Consider the following 22862-nt stretch of genomic DNA (forward strand, 5'->3'; position numbering starts at 1 on the left):
TAATATTTATATTCCACTGACATGAACATGTTTAGGGGTGGAGAGTGCAACAGTTTGATTTTTAGAATATTTACTCAGTAGCATATATTTAACAGATGATTTATAATATAATCTTTTTACATTTCCTTAGGTCTTTTTCCCACGATTGCAACTTCAAGTTTTCTGCTGAAGCTTTGAAGAGAAGTTTACCAGTAAACAAGTGCAAGCCCTTGGCCCTGTATTCGAGCTTGGCCTGGAACATTGATTGGCACGAGAAAAAGCAGCGCAGTTGTACGTCGGTAGAAGCCTGTCTGCTAGTCGATTTCCGAAAATTCCTGAATAAGTGCTTGAAATCTAGCAAGAACGGTTGTTGACACTCTCAGTAAAGAGGTAACATGCTTGCATGTTAGAAAGAGACCAGAAAAAAACAATACAACGTCTTCACATATACATAGAAAAAATGTTTGAGGAATCTTGTTTTCTAAACATTTATAAAGTCAAATAGATAAATTTTTCAAATCATTTGATATTGTGACTGTTTAAAAATTTTATTTGTTATTAACATTTAATTCACAATTTCGTAAATCTTATATAAATGTTATGTTTAATACCTCAGAATCCCAGAAAGCTAAAAGTCAGCTGATATCAAGCTTGTCTGTGATTGGTCAGTCAGCTGCCTCATTGAAAGAACTTCACAAACAACTTGTTGACACTGCTATACAGGTAGCATTTTTATTACAAACTTTTGTCATCTTTTATATTTATTCAATTATGATTGGGAACCTGTATATACATGTATATCTTGTGTACAGAAATTATCAATATTAACAAATTTTTAAGATATTTTCTTGAAACTTCACACGTATCTTAGGTATCAAAATTTCAGATCACTGTTTCAGACCCGTAGATTGAGCATGGGTTTTTACTGTATTTTTTCTGCCCTATCTAAAGATAAATGATTTCTGTTTGGAGTATTGTGTCATCCTCCACAGCTACTTAAGGAAGTCACTTGAAATTCCACACATTCCCTTTGGGCCTGAATTGAACATCTCTATCCAAGACTGTCAAATTTTTGTGTGTTTTGATCTTAATAATGTAGCATACATGTATGTGAAGAAATTTGAATAAAGGTAAAATAGCAAGTTGTATCTTAGAGTAAAGATTTTTATCACATACATGTACTTGAGTTGGATTTCATGTTTATTGTAGAATTTGACCAGTGACAGTCACCATATTAGAAGCAGCTGCCTTAGTTTGATTGGCCATTTAGAGTCACATGATCTACCAAAGGGAGATAACAAAGATGATGATGTCACAGATGTACAAAAACTGTTGGAAAAGTTTTTTCAGGATCAGGACTCCAGAGTAAGATCAAGTGCCTTTGAGGCTTTGGTAAGTTAATGTTAGTGTGGAGCAACAGTCATAATTGTGTGTTTAGAGTCAATGACTTTCCATTTAATGCCCTCAGTCATTGTTAAAGATGAAATCTCACCAAAAAGTTTATAAAAGGAAATTAATTTGGGTAATTTGAAAATGTTCTTTGTTTTACATTGTTCTGTTTGGAAGCGTGAAGAGAAAAGTTGCACCATATAATTTATTAATGTAGAGATCACTTGGATTCAAACAACAAAAATTTAAAGTGAATTTGTTATGTTAGGATGAAGGTGTAGACAGGAAAGATATACACATTGATAATAAACAATGTTAATTTTGTCATTATTAATACAATTTGTGACTTGTTCTGATGTAAAGATCTCTTTTGTAAATGTTAGTGGCAGTGTGGCTGAGCGGTTCATGCATCTAACTAGTAATCTTAGGATTGCTTGCGGTGTGGGTTTAAACCCCGTCGGGGGCAAGCTGTTGTGTCCATAAGCAAACAACTTAACTCAGATTGCTTAGTACTGGTTGTTCTCTGGAATGCTTATAGCTTTAAACACAATCAAACTAAAATACATACAGTGTAATGTAAAATGTTCAACTTTCAGTTAACATTTCATGAGAGGGGTGTGAAATTAGACGAGAGTTTATACAAGGCAGCATGGGAAGCCCTTAATGATGATTATGAAGGTGTTAGATTGGCAGCAATACAAGTAGTCTGGGTCCTAAGTCACTTATATCCTGAAAGGTAGGTGTGAAAAAAATTCCTTTCTATGAAAGCTTCATTTTAAGTGCATATGATATTAACAAGTTAATTTTTCAAGTTTAAGGCACACATATTCAAGTTAGATTATCTAATGCTGGAATTAATAGATCTGATGTAAGAAAAAAAAAATCGAACACTTTCTGCCGGTACGGATACATGTAGGATAGCTAGAAAGTTGCCATATAACCTTTGTTGTTTTTGATGGGATGTAAAACCAAAGTCCAATGAGTAAAAAATTATTCTGCTCAGAATTTTCAGAAAATTAATCAAACTGGCTTGGAATGATCCTGAACAATCTTAAAATGACTTGATTTAAATTGTATATGAAAACTGTGTTAGTAGGGAATACATGTTCAACAAATATGTTTGTTTATTTCAGCGTTGTTCCTGTACCTAACTCTGATGAAGAGTTACGACTTGTTGATGACGGTTTTGTTAAAATATGTAACATGATCAATGATATATCAGTCAAAGTACGAACTAAAGCGGCCAGTCTACTGGTAAGTTACTTAAATACATTTATCACACAGCACAGTAGTTTATTAAAGCCATTTGATTAAAAAAAAAATACAGTGCAACTTCTGAAAACCGAACATACAGTATAAGTAGAGCATACCCTGACAGGTATTTAAGGCAACTTTAGCAAAATTTGTGGGAAGGTTATACATTTAAATGCCCATTATTCCTTAAAAAATGCTATAATTTTTATTTTTCAAAAGCACTAAATTTTTTATGTTCTGTTACAGTTTAAAATATAGCCATATCAGAGCTTGGCAATAAGTACAGTTATAGTGTATTAGTATTTTGTATGGAAGTCAAAATACTACAGTGTTTACATTTCACTACTCTTATCAGAAATGTGTTCACATTTAACACTATTTTCTTTAGATGATAAGAATTTCACATGTTCTTAATCTATTACTACAATATTTAAAAAAAACATGTTTGCCCTTTTCCAAGTAAGAAAAAATAATTTGTTTGTGAGGCATAATGTCTTTTTAACATACTTTGAACATATGTTTATACAAGTAAAGCAGAACAATTTCAAGACATGATAACAGATAATAAATAAAAATGTTTTGTGGATAATAGATTTTTCATAATTTGTGGCATCAATTTCTTGCAATTATTTACTCTTTCTTTTGCAATAATTGACTTTCATTAAGCTATATGTATATCCCAATTTCAGGGCTCCTTACATCTGGTGAGTACAAGGTTCCTGGAACAAACTTTAGACAAAAAGCTCATGTCAAATATGAGGGTAAGTTTAACTTTATATCATATATACATTGTATGGGGCTTCTGTGGCCGAGTGGTTAGGGTCATTGACTTCAAATCACCCTTTGCCCCACACTGCTGTGTGGATTTAAATTAAAATTATCTTCCTGTTGGGGTTGAGGGGAGGTACAACTGTTTTGAATAAAAGTAAAGTTATTCTGGAGTGGCCTCCCTCTCTCATGTAATTCTTACCTCTTTGATCAGATACCCCTTTTGTTTACAAAAACGATTATAACTCCCGAAAAAGGAAACATTCATTATCCTCCTCAGAAATGAAAAAGGTAGGTAGCACCTGATTTTAAAGACTTTATCTAAATTTTATCAATGTCTATCTAGATAACTACAGATAAAACCTCTTAAAAGTGTGTCAAGGAATTGATTTGTTGGATAAATATTTTGGGGAATCACAGTCCCACTCAGAGATGATTTTTTGTGTCGCCTCTACGGAGTAGTGGCGACATATAGGGATCACTTCTCCGTCGTCTGTCCGTCCGTCCGTCACAAAACTTGTCCGGACTACTCCTCATAAACTACTGGTGCAATTTCATCCAAACTTTACAGAAATGATCAGTACCAAGTCTAGTTGTGCATATTGTCAGCATTTTCCGGTTCAATGATTTTTGTCAGAGTTCTGGCCCTTTAATAATTTTTAATTTTAAAGTTTGTCCGGACTACTTCTCATATACCACTAATGCATTTTCAATGAAACTTTACAGGATTGATCTGAAGCTCAAGTCCTTGCGGATATTGCATGGGTTTTCCGGTTGAATGATTTTTGGCCGAGTTATGGTCCTTTGATAAAAAGGTGTTTTTTTCTGTGTGTTGTCAGATACACAAAAGCTTGTCCGGACTACTCCTCATAAACTACTGGTGCAATTTCATCCAAACTTTACAGGAATGATCAGTACCAAGTCTAGTTGTGCATATTGACAGCATTTTCCAGTTCAATGATTTTTGTCAGAGTTATGGCCCTTTAATAATTTTTATTTTTAAAGTTTGTCTGGACTACTTCTCTTATACCACTAATGCAATTTCAATGAAACTTTACAGGATTGATCTGTAGCTCAAGTCCTTGCGCATATTGCACGGGTTTTCTGGTTGAATGATTTTTGGCCGAGTTATGGCCCTTTGATAAAAAGGTGTTTTTTTCTGTGTGTTGCCAGATACACAAAAGCTTTCCGGACTACTCCTCATAAACTACTGGTGCAATTTTATCCAAACTTTACAGGAATGATCAGTACCAAGTCTAGTTGTGCACTGTCTATCTGTCTGTCTGTCTGTCTGTCACAAAATTTGTCCCAACATGAAATTGGCCATCATGAGGCGACACATGTGATTACTAATCGCTCTTGTTTTATGTATTAATATGTTCTTTTTTCTTAAGAGTAAAGTACATGTAAATGTATTGCTGTATAACACAACCTTGAGTTCAAATACTTAGACATTTCATAAAAGTGTTCATGATGTTTCATTATTTATTGATCAATTAATAGAAACAATCATCATTTATAATTCGCCTTTGATATGAAAAGGTAGGTAGCACCTATATTGTAAAAAATTTATATTTTGAATTTTATCATTATCCATACAGAGAAAGAAGACAGCATCAGAAAGGGCGAAGGACAATTATTCCTCTGGTGTATGGTCAACAGGACAGAAGTGGGCAGATGATGCCCCTAAAGAAGAACTGGATCCTGAGAGTATTAATTTAATGAATATAGGGGCCTGTGGGGCATTTGTTCACGGTCTGGAAGATGAATTCTCAGGTATGAATTTCTATATTGATATACATGTAGTATGTAAAATCCTTGTTTTATCAATATCTAAAGAGGAATAATTTCATAAAACACTTTGTCTTTCATTCTTATCCTATTTTGTAAGAATAATTGACATGCTTTTTGTCTATTGTAAATTATAATGTGTATATATATTCTGAGAAATAAAATATGTTTAAACTAATAAATTTTTTCGGCAGGAATAAGAGTAAGTTTGTTAGACTTGGTATTGACATTGCCCTTGGCCAGCAGATACTCCCTTTTGTCACAGTGACAGTTTAAAATTCCTGTTTGGTCAATAGCTTGTTCCATAGATTTGAAGAAAATATTAGTTAAGATCTTATTTCATGGCAAAAGAGCACATATCAATGCATTATTGACTTGCTTTCAATGTCCCTCATGCAAAGCCTGAAAGGTATCAAAAATTTTATGGTTTGTCTGATTTTGTGACATCAGACCCGACGTCGATAGATAAAGATAAATCAGATAAACATGTTTTATAACAAATGTCTCCTATATACATGTTTTTTTTGAGTTTGTTTTTTTTTACATAATTTGATGACATAAATTGTTTCACGTGTAAAAAAAAATTTAATTCTTGTGAATTTTAGAGGTGAGAAATTGTACTCTGGATTCGATATGCGAGTTGGCCTCACAGAACCCGGGGTTTGCGCTGTTATGTCAGGACAGTATTGCGGACATGTTTAACGACGAGATAGAGAGCGTACGACTTAATGCCATCAACAGTCTGAAAAAGCTGAGTCAACATTTAGAACTACGGGAAGATCAGCTCGATATTATGTTAGGTGTTCTACAGGTAATTTTACACAAAAAATACGGGAAGATCAGCTCGATATTATGTTAGGTGTTCTACAGGTAATTTTACACAAAAAATACGGGAAGATCAGCTCGATATTATGTTAGGTGTTCTACAGGTAATTTTACACAAAAAATACGGGAAGATCAGCTCGATATTATGTTAGGTGTTCTACAGGTAATTTTACACAAAAAATACGGGAAGATCAGCTCGATATTATGTTAGGTGTTCTACAGGTAATTTTACATATAAAATACGGGAAGATCAGCTCGATATAATGTTAGGTGTTCTACAGGTAATTTTACACAAAAAATACGGGAAGATCAGCTCGATATAATGTTAGGTGTTCTACAGGTAATTTTACACAAAAAATACGGGAAGATCAGCTCGATATTATGTTAGGTGTTCTACAGGTAATTTTACACAAAAAATACGGGAAGATCAGCTCGATATAATGTTAGGTGTTCTACAGGTAATTTTACACAAAAAATACGGGAAGATCAGCTCGATATTATGTTAGGTGTTCTACAGGTAATTTTACACAAAAAATATGGGAAGATCAGCTCGATATAATGTTAGGTGTTCTACAGGTAATTTTACACAAAATATTATGATTAAATGATATTATGCTGTTGGGTTTTATTAAAACAGCACACCTCTTGATTCAATGTTCATATTGCAAAAAGCACTAACAACCCATGTAAATTACCAAAAATAGATCAAAATTTGCATAAATAGCCCTTAATGCATTAGTAATGCAGTAGAAATTTGGTGAAGAAAAACTGCTAAATCGGTCATAAATCGCACATAAAATGGACACTTTTACTTTTATTTTGAACCTTTTTACTTTTGTTAAAATCTCAGTACTTTATTATAAAGTTTGATTTTCTTGAAATATTTTGGTTCATCTGGAGGCGGCAGCTTTAAATATATAAATAAAGTATTTTACTTTATGTGATGCAGTGGCTGACCTGAGCTCTGGTAAATTCAATGTGGCCTACCTGCCATGATTCGGAGAGAAAACTACAAACACGACCACCATATATGAATCAAAGTTATGTTATAGTATGTGATATCTGTACTTGTTTCCATTGACAGGACTTTTCCTATGTGTCAAGAGAATCTCTGAGAGACATGTTATGTGAGATGAAGTTTGCCACTAAAGAATGTCTCAATACTTGTGTTGTAGCACTGCTTGATAACCTGAGAAGGTATCCTGAGGACAGGCTGAATATTTGGAAGTATGCTTGTCTTCAGTTTTATATATTTGAGGATGTAATATATATATGAGCCGTGTCATGACAAAACCAACATTATGGGTTTGCGACCAGCAAGGATCCAGACCAGCCTGCACATAAGCGCAGTCTGATCAGGATCCATGCTGTTCGCTATCAGTTTCTCTACTTGTAATAGGGTTGGTAAGCGAACAGCATGGATCCTGATCAGACTGCGCGGATGCGCAGGCTGGTCTGGATCCATGCTGTTCGCAAACCCATTATGTTGGTTTTGTCGTGACACGGCTCAATTATAAGAAATAAAGTTTGTATGTAAACATGGTATAAAACCTTAGCTTGTAATGTATATAAGAAATTAAATAATGTATGTAGCAATGTAATAATCTAAAAAGAAAGAAATGTGTCTTACCATAGTATAACATGGATTCATATTGCATAGATGAGAGTGGTAAATAAATCACAAGGCTTTACAGTCAGCTTGATATTTAATTGAACCATCTGGTTAGCTCAAAAGGTAGAGCATTGGACTTTGAATCAGGCAACCTGGGTTCTATTCCTGAACAGTGTAGGTATTGGTCATGAAATCTTTTTTACGGAAATTCACAATATACCTCTGCTCTGGCATGAACAAAGTATATCTACCTAGGAATAATACAATGACTGAATTGTCCTCTGGTAAATTCAACTTGGCTTTCAGTTGTGGTCAGATGGGTTAACTACTAACACCACCACCATCATGATAGTTCTAAAATGTGTATTTTGTAATGATGAAAATGATTGATAAAAATGATATATTTGACAGATGTATGAAGTTTCTGGGAAAGAATTGTGCTAACCTTGCGTTACCACTGATGCCCGAGTTTCTATGTCTTCACCCGTACTTTGATACCCCAGAACCTGAGATGGACGATCCTGCTTGTATCCTTGACAAACTTGCAGATAAATTACTTGATTTAACAAAGTTCAACCCTTTTTTAATGTCCACAGATATGTTTTTACTTATCATGGAAGTGTTAGTGTCGAGTCTTGTTAAAATGTAAAGCAAATACAGTAATATAACTGGTAATTGTTAGTAGTAGATATAATAGAAATTATAGTTAGGATCTGAACATAAACATGTAGATACAGTATTGATTACTTGCTATCGCTTAATTTGTGGATAATCACTTAATTAATTTATAAGCAAAAGAAACTAATTTATCTTCCATAACATATATTTAGATATCAGTATATTAGTTCTAGTATTTAATGCCGCTGCAGGAAATCGTACAGCTTTACCAATGTTTCAGGAACATACCTGGAGACATTTTACCTACTTGAGAGACAGTATACCAGAACTGGTGCCAGACTTAAAGGTACAAACAATGTATACAAGTGTGTTAGAGGGAGGGTGGGTGTATCTATGAATTGTGAAAGGGACATCAGTGACGAAGTGGTTAAGGTTGTTGACTTAAAACCATTTGCCCCTCACAGTTGTAGGTTTGAATCCTGACAGGAAATTTGGATTTGTTCATGTGAGGAAGCTATCTAGCTAGTTTCTGGAATTATGGTTGTTGTACACAGGTGCCTGCTTGTGCCTGAAATAATGCACAGGAAGGGCATCTGAGGTCTGTCTCCACCTATAAAGCTGGAAAGTTGCCATGTGACCTCCATTATGTTGATGCTACATAAAAAAAACATATTTCAAAAGAAGCACCTGTTATTTTATTTTACTGGAAATATTGCTTTTTGAGAACAAATAACAATTTAGTAAGATATTTGGTAAGTGGCTATGTCAGGTGGATCTTATAAAATGATATATCTGAGGTCAAAATTAGCCTTGCACATGCAAACTTTTTATTCATATCTCCATTTACACAGATAAGTATCGTGATTGTTCAGATTTATTTCATATCTTAGGTCAAAAATGGCCATGACCACTTTTTAGCTCGACTTTTCTATGAAAAGGGGAGCTATCCTACTCGCCCCGGCGTCGGCGTCGGCGTCACACCTTGGTTAAGTTTTTCGTACCACCCCACTTTATTTCAGAAGTATTACAAGTATGGCTTTGAAACTTACCATACTTGTTCACCATCATAACCTCCATCTACAGACAAGAGTACATAACTCTGTCAAGGTTTTTGACAGAATTATGGCCCTTTTTTGACTTAGAAAGTGTATTGAGCTTGGTTAAGTTTTTTGTACCACCTCACTTTATTTCAAAACCATTGGAGGTATTGCTTTGAAACTGACCATACTTGTTTACCATCACGACCTTCATCAACAGACAAGAGGGACATAACTCTGTCAAGGTTTTTGACAGAATTATGCCCTTTTTGACTTAGAAAATACATTGAATATGGGTAAAATCCACTTATTGCCTTAACCCTTTGAGATATTGCTTTGAAACTTTTAATGCTATTTCACATCATTACCCCCATCTGTACGCAAGAGAAGGTAACTCTGTCAAGGATTTGTTTTAAAAATTAAGGCCTTTTATCGACTTAGAATCTTGGTTAAGTTTTTAGTACCAGTCCACTTTTTGACTGAACTGTTTGAGATATTAATTTGAAAGTTGGAATACTTGTTTACAATCATGATTCCCAAACATGTCCAGGAGAAGGTAATTCTGTCAAAGATTTTATTTGAATTATGGCCATTGTTCACTTTAAAAATACAGAGATTCTTGTATTGCCTTTTACTGCAAAAACTTTTTTTATTGGCAAGCAATAAAAAAGTCGAGCGCGCTGTCTTACGGACAGCTCTTGTTATTCATATTTCCATTTACTCAAATTATAAGTAACATTACTGTTCAAGTTTATTTCATATATCATGATTTTGTCATTTATTTTTCTTTAGCATTTCAAAAAAAAGTGAAAAAATATTTAATGCAGTTGAAATAAATGAAAAATGTGTCTTTAAGCAGTACATAGGACTGGTATAAATCTATAGAACTCTGCTATAAACAAAAAATTAATAGAGCATTCTCCACTTACCATATTGGTTAACAAATGATACTTTCAATAAGACTGTAGAAGCGTTTCTGTTTCAAAAGTTAAAACAGAATAACAGAATAAATTTCATGAAACTTCTTTTCAGACTGATGATTCTAAAGAAGTTCTTGTGGAAAATATGGCACAGGTGGAAAAATCTCACGAGGCTGCCACATTTATAAAATGTACGGTGGAGAAGTTGTCTGATCTCCGCTCACTTGATACAATAACTGCTAAACAACTTCTAGAAACTGCTGTCAGGTTTGCACTTATAGTTAATAATTGAGCTGTGTCACGACAAAACCAACATAAGTGCGTTTGCGACCAACATGGATCTAGACCAGCCTGCGCATCCGCGCAGTCTGATCAGGATCCATGCTGTTCGCTTTCAGTTTCTCTACTTGTTATAAGGTTTGTAAGAGAACAGCATGGATCCTGATCAGACTGCATGGATGCACAGGCTGGTCTGGATCCATGTTGGTCGCAAACCCATGATGTTGGTTTTGTCGTGACACAGCTCATAAAACTGAACAGTATGGGGCATACATTGATTTCATACTTATTTATTTCTGCATAGCAAAAATTGCATATTGTTTAAATTATGTTAACTTATTTGCATTTTTTATGTAAATTCATGGCATATATTTTGAGAGCTAGATTTTATCACATTTTTGACATTTATTTGTTATAGGGATCTACAAAGAGTTATAGAATTAGACATGAACACATCAGCATCAGCAGAATGTATATGTTTGTTTCTACAGAGTCAACTTCTTATAACACAGGTAGATATGACCTCTTTGATTTCATCCTTCTTTTTGATCATTTTTTTTTATTTCAACTATTTGAAGAACAGGGACTGGTATTGTATTCACACAGCATCAACATCAAGCTTTGGTCAACTTTTTGTGTGCAAGTTGGTACCTATAAAACTACTTAACAGAATAGGTTGAAACCTCACACACTTATTTGAGAGCATAAATGGTTGTCAATGTCCAAGGCCTATAACTCTAACTTAGATTTTGACATAATTATTGGCCGTTTAAAACTTGGAACATTCTACATTTTCTAGGCTCTTGTTTTACTATGGAAAATTGAGAATAGTTGAGCACACTGTCCTACTGACTGTTCTTGTTGTTTTCTTTTACCCTATAATGTTATCTGAATAATAAAAGTAATTTAAGCTAGAAGTCTTGTTGATTTTTTGTGTATATATCTAAGGGCATCCATGGCAAAGGGGTTAAGGTTGTTGACTTCAAACCACTTGCCCCTCATCACTCTGGCTTTGAATCCCGTCAGGGACTTTAGATTCTTTAATGTGTGGAAGCTCTCCAGCTAGCTTATAGAACGTTGATGGTTTTACTCAGTGGCCATTTGCTCCTAAAATTATGCACAAGTGGGCACCTGAGGTCTTTCTCCGTCAGAAAAGCTTGAAAGTGGCCAAATGACTTTTGCAGTGTTAGTGTTACTTAAAATCCATTAAAACAATTGTTTTAACAAACAAACACACAAGTTTGTTGATATATATATGTCATGCATACAACTGGTACATGTTAAAACTGAATCTATGACAAGTGCATTGTCTTTTGTATTTTCTTTTGCAAGGGAGGTTTTCAAATAAAAAATCCAAAATAAAAATTCCAAAGTAAAAAAAAAAAATTTAAAACTTTAGGACTTGACAGTTTGAATAGGAGTTTTTTTACTTTGACAAATGTTTAATCAAAAAGTAGATTCATATTGTTGTGTCGCCACTTCTCCGTCGTCTGTCTGTCCGTCTGTCCGTCACAAAACTTGTCCGGACTACTCCTCATAAACTGCTTGTGCAATTTCATCCAAACTTTACAGAAATGATCAGTACCAAGTCTAGTTGTGCATATTGTCAGCATTTTCCGGTTCAATGATTTTTGGCAGAGTTATGGCCCTTTAATAATTTTTAATTTTAAAGTTTGTCCGGACTACTTCTCTTATACCACTAAAGCAATTTCAATGAAACTTTAAAGGATTGATCTGTAGCTCAAGTCCTTGCGCATATTGCAAGGGTTTTCCGGTTGAATGATTTTTGGCCGAGTTATGGCCCTTTGATAAAAAAGGTGTATTTTTCTGTGTGTTGCCAGATACACAAAAGCTTGTCCGGACTACTCCTCATAAACTACTGGTGCAATTTCATCTAAACTTTACAGGAATGATCAGTACCAAGGGTAGTTGTGCATATTATCAGCATTTTCCAGTTCAAAGATTTTTGTCAGAGTTATGGCCCTTTAATAATTTTTAGCTCGACTTTTCTATGAAAAGGGGAGCTATCCTACTCGCCCCGGCGTCGGCGTCGGCGTCACACCTTGGTTAAGTTTTTCGTACCACCCCACTTTATTTCAGAAGTATTACAAGTATGGCTTTGAAACTTACCATACTTGTTCACCATCATAACCTCCATCTACAGACAAGAGTACATAACTCTGTCAAGGTTTTTGACAGAATTATGGCCCTTTTTTGACTTAGAAAGTGTATTGAGCTTGGTTAAGTTTTTTGTACCACCTCACTTTATTTCAAAACCATTGGAGGTATTGCTTTGAAACTGACCATACTTGTTTACCATCACGACCTTCATCAACAGACAAGAGGACATAACTCTGTCAAGGTTTTTTGACAGAATTATGCCCCTTTTTGACTTAGAAAATACATTGAATATGGGTAAAATCCACTTATTGCCTTAACCCTTTGAGATATTGCTTTGAAACTTTTAATGCTATTTCACATCATTACCCCCATCTGTACGCAAGAGAAGGTAACTCTGTCAAGGATTTGTTTTAAAAATTAAGGCCTTTTATCGACTTAGAATCTTGGTTAAGTTTTTAGTACCAGTCCACTTTTTGACTGAACTGTTTGAGATATTAATTTGAAAGTTGGAATACTTGTTTACAATCATGATTCCCAAACATGTCCAGGAGAAGGTAATTCTGTCAAAGATTTTATTTGAATTATGGCCCTTAACTGTCAATGTTTTGTATTATAGGCAAGCAATAAAAAAGTCGAGCGCGCTGTCTTACGGACAGCTCTTGTTATTTTTAAAGTTTGTCCGGACTACTTCTCTTATACCACTAAAGCAATTTCAATGAAACTTTACAGGATTGATCTGTAGCTCAAGTCCTTGCGCATATTGCACGGGTTTTCCGGTTGAATGATTTTTGGCCGAGTTAAGGCACTTTGATAAAAAGGTGTTTTTTCTGTGTGTTGCCAGATACGCGAAAGCTTGTCCGGACTACTCCTCATAAACTACTGGTGCAATTTTATCCAAACTTTACAGGAATGATCGGTACCAAGTCTAGTTGTGCACTGTCTGTCCGTCTGTCACAATTTTTGTCCCAACATGAAATTGGCCATCATGAGGCGACACATGTGATTACTGATCGCTCTTGTATTAACAATGAATACTTATATATAACCCATATGTTTGTATCATTCTGCTAATATGAAGCTCATAGAGAATTTTTTTCCTGCAGTTGATGTCCCAGCATGCCTACATCCTCACAGGAAGTGTTACCGTTAGCAACCTGAATGTTCTAGTAGACAAGGTCTTAAATCTGACCAATAGGCTGCAGACGCTTTTTTTAGGACTTGGAAACAATGATCTCTCTCTAATAAAGCAGACGGAACTGAAGGCCTTGACCTTTAGATTAGGGTCAACTTTGGCCAACTCACAAGAGCTGGCTACCCAGATGAAAGCGCAGGATGTGTATACAAACTACCTTTGTGGTTTACAAAAGTATGTTTACTTTTTTTTTAGTTTTCTCAAAACCTTTTATAGAAAAGAGTTGTCTTACTTGAATATGACATTCAATGAAGCTAGCAAGAAAATTAGTTGTTTTAAGATTTTGATATAAAGAAAGGTCAGCTTACAGTTTATAGTCTAGCTCAATATTTGGGACTTAAGCCTCACATTATCTCTATCAGTACTTAATTTGTATATACAAGACATTAATTTATATTTTTCCAAAATCACATTTACCAGAGCAAAGATATTTGTCTTGTAGCATCACCTTATGGTCCTCTTTAAATGTTACATAAACCATGCCCCTAGAATCAAAATTGGCCCCACCCTGGCAGTCACTTAGTATATATAGACTTGTAAGAAAATACATTTAAATCTTGTGGCAAACTTAAATGTGCAGACCTTTGCCTGTAGCTAATTTCTTCTCTATTTCATTTGTTTGACCTTTTCTAGCAATCAATCTCAAGTGAGCGATCTTAGACCACAATGGCCCTCTTGTTTTATTGTGTCGCCTCTACGGAGTAGTGGCGACATATAGGGATCACTTCTCCGTCGTCTGTCTGTCCGTCTGTCTGTCTGTCTGTCTGTCTGTCCGTGCGTCCGTCACAAAACTTGTCCGGACTACTCCTCATAAACTACTGGTGCAATTTCATCCAAACTTTACAGGAATGATCAGTACCAAGTCTAGTTGTGCATATTGTCAGCATTTTCCCGTTCAATGATTTTTGTCAGAGTTATGGCCCTTTAATAATTTTTAATTTTAAAGTTTGTCCGGACTACTTCTCTTATACCACTAATGCAATTTCAATGAAACTTTACAGGATTGATCTGTAGCTCAAGTCCTTGCGCATATTGCACGGGTTTTCCGGTTGAATGATTTTTGGCCGAGTTATGGCCCTTTGATAAAAAGGTTTCTTTTTCTGTGTGTTGCCAGATACACAAAAGCTTGTCCGGACTACTACTCATAAACTACTGGTGCAATTTCATCCAAACTTTACAGGAATGATCAGTACCAAGTCTAGTTGTGGATATTGTCAGCATTTTCCGGTTCAATGATTTTTGTCAGAGTTATGGCCCTTTAATAATTTTTAATTTTAAAGTTTGTCCGGACTACTTCTCTTATACCACTCATGCAATTTCAATGAAACTTTACAGGATTGATCTGTAGCTCAAGTCCTTGCGCATATTGCACGGGTTTTCCGGTTGAATGATTTTTGGCCGAGTTATGGCCCTTTGCTAAAAAGGTGTTTTTTTCTGTGTGTTGCCAGATACACAAAAGCTTGTCCGGACTACTCCTCATAAACTACTGGTGCAATTTTATCCAAACTTTACAGGAATGATCAGTACCAAGTCTAGTTGTGCACTGTCCGTCTGTCTGTCTGTCTGTCACAAAATTTGTCCCAACATGAACTTTGCCTTCATGAGGCGACACATGTGATTACTGATCGCTCTTGTTTATCCTGTCTTTTCTTTCAGGTTTTTAACATATACGGATTCCCATACAGACAGTTGCACATCTTACCTAATCTCGGAATTAGTGAATCTTAAAAGTAACCAGCTATCCAATGTACAGAATGTGCTTCATTCTGCCCTAAAACTTGTACGTCCAGTCACTTGCATGTTAATGAATAAGGTGAGGAAGGCATATGCTGTTATACACGAACCAGCTAAAGTGTCGGATAATCCTATCAAGTTTACTGCAGGGCTTACAGCAGCTGTGTTATTAATTGCTGATATTGAAAATGTGTCCCGGATTGAAAATGTGAGAGTTCAGGTGAGTGGAATATAAAGAATTTTGTTTATTATAATTATGTTGATAGTACATATGTTTTCAATTTGTTAATTTGATAACTGATAATTTTTCTGTACTTTCTAATATAGATAGATTTATCAAACATATATGAGCAACGTCGTGACAAAACAAACGTTATGCGTTTGCGACCAGCATGGATCCAGACCAGCTCGCGCATCCGCGCAGTCTGATCAGGATCCATGCTGTTAGCTATCAGTTTTTCTACCTGTAATAGGGTTTGTAAGCGAACAGCATGGATCCTGATCAGACTGCGCGGCTCCGCAGGCTGGTCTGGATCCATGCTGGTCGCAAACGCATTAAGTTGGTTTTGTCCTGACGCGGCTCATATGTTGTCACCTTAGTGGAGTAACAGTTTAACTCCTTATACAATTTGATAGGAGATAACCCATTTCTGCTCTAAGGTGACAATGTGTCATGTATAGTACATTTCCACTTTAATTATTATTATCTGTTTTCTCCAGTGACTTTCTGTGCTGTTGATATATTAATTTAAAAAGATCTATAGTTTTTCTTTTAAAGGAACTCCACTGTGGTTTTTTTTACATATAGCTCCTTTATATGAGTTTATTGAATGTTTATAAATTAGTACATGTTTGACATTTAAATCTGCTGGATTAAAAGCTGCAATGAGCTCCAAACATGAACGTCGGACTGACCCGCCCAGTACTGGTGCCATCGAAAGATCATTGTTATAGCCTGTAGGAAAATAGTGATAAATACATTTTTAACTGAATTTTAATACAGTTCATTTGTCTCAAATTGCCTGTTCTCATTTTGACTGTAAATTTAGGTAAAGTATCCTGATACAACTGTAGCATTGACCATACCTTCATCACATGATGTCCGTAAGAGAAGTGCCCTCGGTCATAGACTAACAACACATGTTCTTCTCTCACATGGGCACTGGTCAGGTAACATATTTTCATTGTTATAGTTATAATCGTGATTATAAATTGCAGCCAGAAGATAGCTTTGCTGTAGAAAATACATCTTATCCCTTAACATGCTGAATATTTTAAATGGACTTGTCCCACTTCCATTTTTTGGGATTGTCTATTTTCAAATTTAGGGATATAATATCAATTTGAATTTTTTTTAAAGTTTGTCAGCCAACAGTATAGAGCCTGGTCAGGCTGGAAGGATGTGCAGGCTGGCCTGGCTATATTACTGGTGGCAAAGGCTTAATGCTTTTGGTTCCAGCACTTTAAGGGTTAAATTTTGAGTGTGTTTTGCTGTAATAATATTGGAGATGCACAGTATTAAGATCACGAAGGTCGTATACCTGAACATCTTAACAACATACCTTGCAGTCTTATACTTCAGCACATTTATGATAAAAATGTACATGTGTTTCTATTCTAACACATAATAGGGATGAAAGGGAAAGGAAACATTTTTAGACTGTAGGCTACTCTAATATTTTTACAAACAGTTGTCTTTGGTTTTACATAGGAAAGTCTTTGATAGTGTAAGATGATATGTCAGTCGTTTTTATGATTTTTGACATAAGATACGTAGATTCAGTTTTAAATGGAGTTTTACTTTATTTTTATGCCCCCACAATGTGGGAGCATATAGCGTTGCACTTGTCCGTCCGTCCGTCAGTCCGTCCGTACGTCCCGAAATCTTGTGAACGCAACTCCTCTTAAACCGGATGGCAGATTTTGCTTAAACTTACAGGGATGAACAACCTTAATGTGTAGATGGTAGTAAAGGAAGGAATTTTTGCTGCGACCAAATTTAACAGAATTATGGCCCTTTGTTGATTTTTTCACTACATACTATGTAGAAATTTTGTGAACGCAACTCCTCTTAAACCGGATGGCAGATTTTGCTTAAACTTACAGGGATGAACAACCTTAATGTGTAGATGGTAGTAAAGGAAGGAATTTTTGCTGCGACCAAATTTAACAGAATTATGGCCCTTTATTGATTTTTTCACTATATACTATGTAGAAATATTTTGAACGCAACTCCTTTTAAACCGGATGGCAGATTTTGCTTAAACTTACAGGGATGAACAACCTTCAGGTGAAGATGGTAGTAAAAGAAGGAATTTTTGCTGCGACCAAATTCTACAGAATTATGGCCCTTTGTTGATTTTTTCACTATATACTATGTAGAAATTTTGTGAATGCAACTCCTCTTAAACCGGATGGCAGAATTTGCTTAAACTTCCAGGGATGAACAACATTAATGTGTAGATGGTAGTAAAGAAAGGAATTTTTGCTGCAACCAAATTTAACAGAATTATGGCCCTTTTTTTATTTTTGCATTATATACTATGTAGAAATTTTGTGAACGCAACTCGTCTTAAACCGGATGGCAGATTTTGCTTAAACTTCCAGGGATTAACAACCTTAATGTGTAGATGGTGATGGTAGTAAAGGAAGGAATTTTTGCTGTGACCAAATTTTACAGAATTATGGCCCTTTGTTGATTTTTAGTTTTCAACTTGTGGCACATGTAGTCCAAAAAATATTTGACCTAGAGTCATAAGATTGACAGAACAGTGGCGTGTGGGGGCATCCGTGTCCTATGGACACATTTCAAGTTTTACATAGAAGTATACATTTTCTAGTTTTTACATTTGCATCAGAACTTTGTTTTATGTCCCTTTACATGTGGAACTAATGTTGCTTATTTTCATGCTTTAAGGTTCCGTCACATTTTGTATTCGTTCCATTTATGTGAATTGCCATTATGTACACTAAAGAATACTTAAACCATGATTTTTACTTTATTTCAATTAAGTTTCAAATTAAATATTATAAACAAACACAGATGATTCTTGCCTTCAGAAACAAAGTCATGCTTATTTTAGTGAACATCTTTAAAATATATGAAAATGTAAAATATTGTCAAATGAATAAAGAAAATAATTTACACAGTGCAAACAACATTTAAAATCTATGAAAGTCAGAATATGCAAAAATATAATGTACTGTCAAGGTAGCGCAGTAGAAATCTGGTGACAGATAATGCAAAAACAATTATTTATCGCTTATAATATGTAGATTATTTCTTAAATTGTGAATATTTTGACTTCCTTTAAAATCTTAGTACAGTTTTCTCAAGATTGATTTTCTTGAAATATTTCAAGTATGCAGCTTTAATATTTTCTTTCTTTGTATGAACCTAAGAGGAATTAATTGTTCTCCAAATTTTAGAAAGTGGATAAAGGTGTCTGAATATTAGGCAGTATTTTACCTGACGAGCATTTCCTTATTATATAAGTATTTTTATTGACTTTAGTTTTGCATTTTCTTGTTTCAGAATCGTGCACAGTTGAAATAGGTGTAGTGATTCTTTCGTCATCTGCTGCCAAAACAAAGTTCAAGACCAAATCAGCCTCCAGTAGTGAAGAAGACAGTAACGTCATAGAACTCTGTAAACCTGTGAAAGTTCTTATCTCACCTAAACCTCATAAAAGATAAAAGTAGAACAAATGTGAACATTATAGTGAAATAAAACTTGAAAGTTCTTATCTCACCTAAACCTCATAAAAGATAAAAGTAGAACAAATGTGAACATTATAGTAAAATAAAACTTGAAAGTTCTTATCTTGTCTAAACCTCATAAAAGATAAAAGTAGAACAAATGTGAACATTAGTAAAATAAAACTTGAAAGTTCTTATCTCGTCTAAACCTCATAAAAGATAAAAGTAGAACAAATGTGAACATTATAGTAAAATAAAACTTGAAAGTTCTTATCTTGTCTAAACCTCATAAAAGATAAAAGTAGAACAAATGTGAACATTAAAGTAAAATAAAACTTGAAAGTTCTTATCTTGACTAAACCTCATAAAAGATAAAAGTTGAACAAATGAGAACATTATAGTAAAATAAAACTTGAAAGTTCTTATCTCGCCTAAACCTCATAAAAGATAAAAGTAGAACAAATGTGAACATTAGTAAAATAAAACTTGAAAGTTGTTATCTCACCTAAACCTCATAAAAGATAAAAGTAGAACAAATTAGAACATTAGTAAAATAAAACTTGAAAGTTCTTATCTCGCCTAAACCTCATAAAAGATAAAAGTAGAACAAATGTGAACATTAGTAAAATAAAACTTGAAAGTTCTTATCTCACTTAAAACTCATAAAAGATAAAAGTAGAACAAATGTGAACCTTATAGTAAAATAAAATGTGAAAGTTCTTATCTCTCCTAAATCTCATAAAAGATTAAAGTTGAACAAATGTGAACATTATAGTAAAATAAAACTTGAAAGTTGTTATCTCGCCTGAACCTCATAAAAGATAAAAGTAGAACAAATGTGAACATTATAGTAAAATAAAACTTGAAAGTTCTTATCTCACCTAAACCTCATAAAAGATTAAAGTTGAACAAATGTGAACATTATAGTAAAATAAAACTTGAAAGTTCTTATCTTGCCTAAACCTCATAAAAGATAGATGTAAATCAAATGTGAACAATAGTAAAATAAAACTTGAAAGTTCTTATCGCACCTAAACCTCATAAAAGATAAAAGTAGAACAAATGTGAACATTATAGTAAAATAAAATGTGAAAGTTCTTATCTCGCCTAAACCTCATAAAAGATAAAAGTAGAACAAATATGAACATTATAGTAAAATAAAACTTGAAAGTTCTTATCGCACCTAAACCTCATAAAAGATAAAAGTAGAACAAATGTGAACATTATAGTAAAATAAAACTTGAAAGTTCTTATCTCACCTCAACCTCATAAAAGATAAAAGTAGAACAAATGTGAACATTATAGTAAAATAAAATGTGAAAGTTCTTATCTCGCCTAAACCTCATAAAAGATAAAAGTAGAACAAATGTGAACATAATAGTAAAATAAAACTTGAAAGTTGTTATCTCACCTAAACCTCATAAAAGATAAAAGTTGAACATATGTGAACATTATAGTAAATAAAACTTGAAAGTTCTTATCTCACCTAAACCTCATAAAAGATAAAAGTAGAACAAATGTGAACATTATAGTAAAATAAAATGTGAAAGTTCTTATCTCGCCTAAACCTCATAAAAGATAAAGTAAAACAAATGTGAACATTATAGTAAAATAAAATGTGAAAGTTCTTAACTCACCTAAAACTCATAAAAGATAAAAGTAGAACAAATGTGAACATTATAGTAAAATAAAATGTGAAAGTTCTTATCTCGCCTAAACCTCATAAAAGATTAAAGAAGAACAAATGTGAACATTATAGTAAAATAAAACTTGAAAGTTCTTATCTCACCTAAACCTCATAAAAGATAAAAGTAGAACAAATGTGAACATTATAGTAAAATAAAATGTGAAAGTTCTTATCTCGCCTAAACCTCATAAAAGATAAAAGTAGAACAAATGTGAACATTATAGTAAAATAAAACTTGAAAGTTCTTATATCACCTCAACCTCATAAAAGATAAAAGTAGAACAAATGTGAACATTATAGTAAAATAACACTTGAATGTTCTTATCTCACCTAAACCTCATAAAAGATAAAAGTAGAACAAATGTGAACATTATAGTAAAATAAAATGTGAAAGTTCTTATCTCGCCTTAACCTCATAAAAGATAATAGTAAAACAAATGTGAACATTATAGTAAAATAAAATGTGAAAGTTCCTATCTCACCTAAAACTCATAAAAGATAAAAGTTGAACAAATGTGAACATTATAGTAAAATAAAACTTGAAAGTTCTTATCTCACCTAAACCTCTTAAAAGATAAAAGTAGAACAAATGTGAACATTATAGTAAAATAAAACTTAAAAGTTCTTATCTCACCTAAAACTCATAAAAGGTAAAAGTAGAACAAATATGAACATGATGAACATTATAGTAAAATAAAATGTGAAAGTTCTTATCTCGCCTAAACCTCATAAAAGATAAAAGTAGAACAAATGTGAACATTATAGTAAAATAAAACTTGAAAGTTCTTATCTCACCTGAACCTCATAAAAGATAAAAGTAGAACAAATGTGAACATTATAGTAAAATAAAACTTAAAAGTTCTTATCTCACCTAAACCTCATAAAAGATAAAAGTAGAACAAATGTGAACATTATAGTAAAATAAAACTTGAAAGTTCTTATCTCACCTAAACCTCATAAAAGATAAAAGTAGAACAAATGTGAACATTATAGTAAAATAAAACTTGAAAGTTCTTATCTCGCCTAAAACTCATAAAAGATAAAAGTAGAACAAATGTGAACCTTAGTAAAATAAAACTTGAAAATTCTTATCTCACCTAAACCTCATAAAAGATAAAAGTAGAACAAATGTGAACATTATAGTAAAATAAAACGTGAAAGTTCTTATCTCGCCTAAAACTCATAAAGATAAAAGTAGAACAAATGTGAACATTATAGTAAAATAAAACGTGAAAGTTCTTATCTCACCTAAACCTCATAAAAGATAAAAGTAGTACAAATGTGAACATTATAGTAAAATAAAACGTGAAAGTTCTTATCTCGCCTAAAACTTATAAATGATAAAAGTACATTGTAGAACAAATGTGAACATTAGTAAAATAAAACTTGAAAGTTCTTATCTCACCTAAATGAAATAAAAGATAAAAGAAGAACAAATGTGATAAATAATAAGTTATAAATATGAAATGTAAGTTGGTATATGGGAAATCAGAAAAAAAAAGAGATCAGAAAAATAATAAAAAAACTCATAAAAGATAAAAGTAGAACAAATGTGAACATTATAGTAAAATAAAACTGGAAAGTTCTTATCTCACCTAAACCTCATAAAAGATAAAAGTAGAACAAATGTGAACATAATAGTAAAATGCTGGTTGGTATATGGGAAATCAGAAAAAAAAAGAGATCAGAAAAAATAATGTGAAAAGATAGGAGAGTTTCCCAGTTGAAAGAAGAAAGATTTGAAAATAAAACACTTTCTGTAAATGTAAGAGCTACATGCATAAAAATAACTGAAAATGTGAACAAATAGACAAAGAGGAATATCACAGTGCTATACTTAACACATTTCTTTTTAAAGAAATAGAGAGCTGAAGCTTATCACAAATAAAGCATGCTAGTGTCTGATATTACAAAATTTATCAGGCATGGCTTAGAAAAATTCAAAAAGTTCTATTTG

The 22862-nt window shown here is 33.4% G+C and overlaps 1 protein-coding gene across 1 annotated transcript; it reads left to right on the top strand.

Annotated features, from left to right (window-relative positions):
* The first annotated feature begins 579 nt into the window (after positions 1-579).
* Positions 580-19322, top strand: LOC132733040 (integrator complex subunit 4-like). The gene is made up of 16 exons (XM_060719618.1): positions 580-702; positions 1189-1371; positions 1965-2104; positions 2502-2622; positions 3312-3383; positions 4992-5166; positions 5787-5992; positions 7091-7233; positions 8030-8145; positions 8449-8582; positions 10306-10460; positions 10891-10984; positions 13697-13959; positions 15442-15739; positions 16569-16689; positions 19055-19322. The coding sequence occupies exons 1-16, from the start codon at positions 580-582 to the stop codon at positions 19213-19215; spliced, it is 2505 nt and encodes an 834-aa protein (XP_060575601.1). The 3' UTR covers positions 19216-19322.
* Positions 19323-22862: the final 3540 nt, after the last annotated feature.

Source organism: Ruditapes philippinarum, unplaced genomic scaffold, assembly GCF_026571515.1.
Source record: "Ruditapes philippinarum isolate M1 unplaced genomic scaffold, ASM2657151v2 ctg1116_1_1_1_1, whole genome shotgun sequence".
Classification (NCBI taxonomy): Eukaryota; Metazoa; Mollusca; class Bivalvia; order Venerida; family Veneridae; genus Ruditapes; species Ruditapes philippinarum.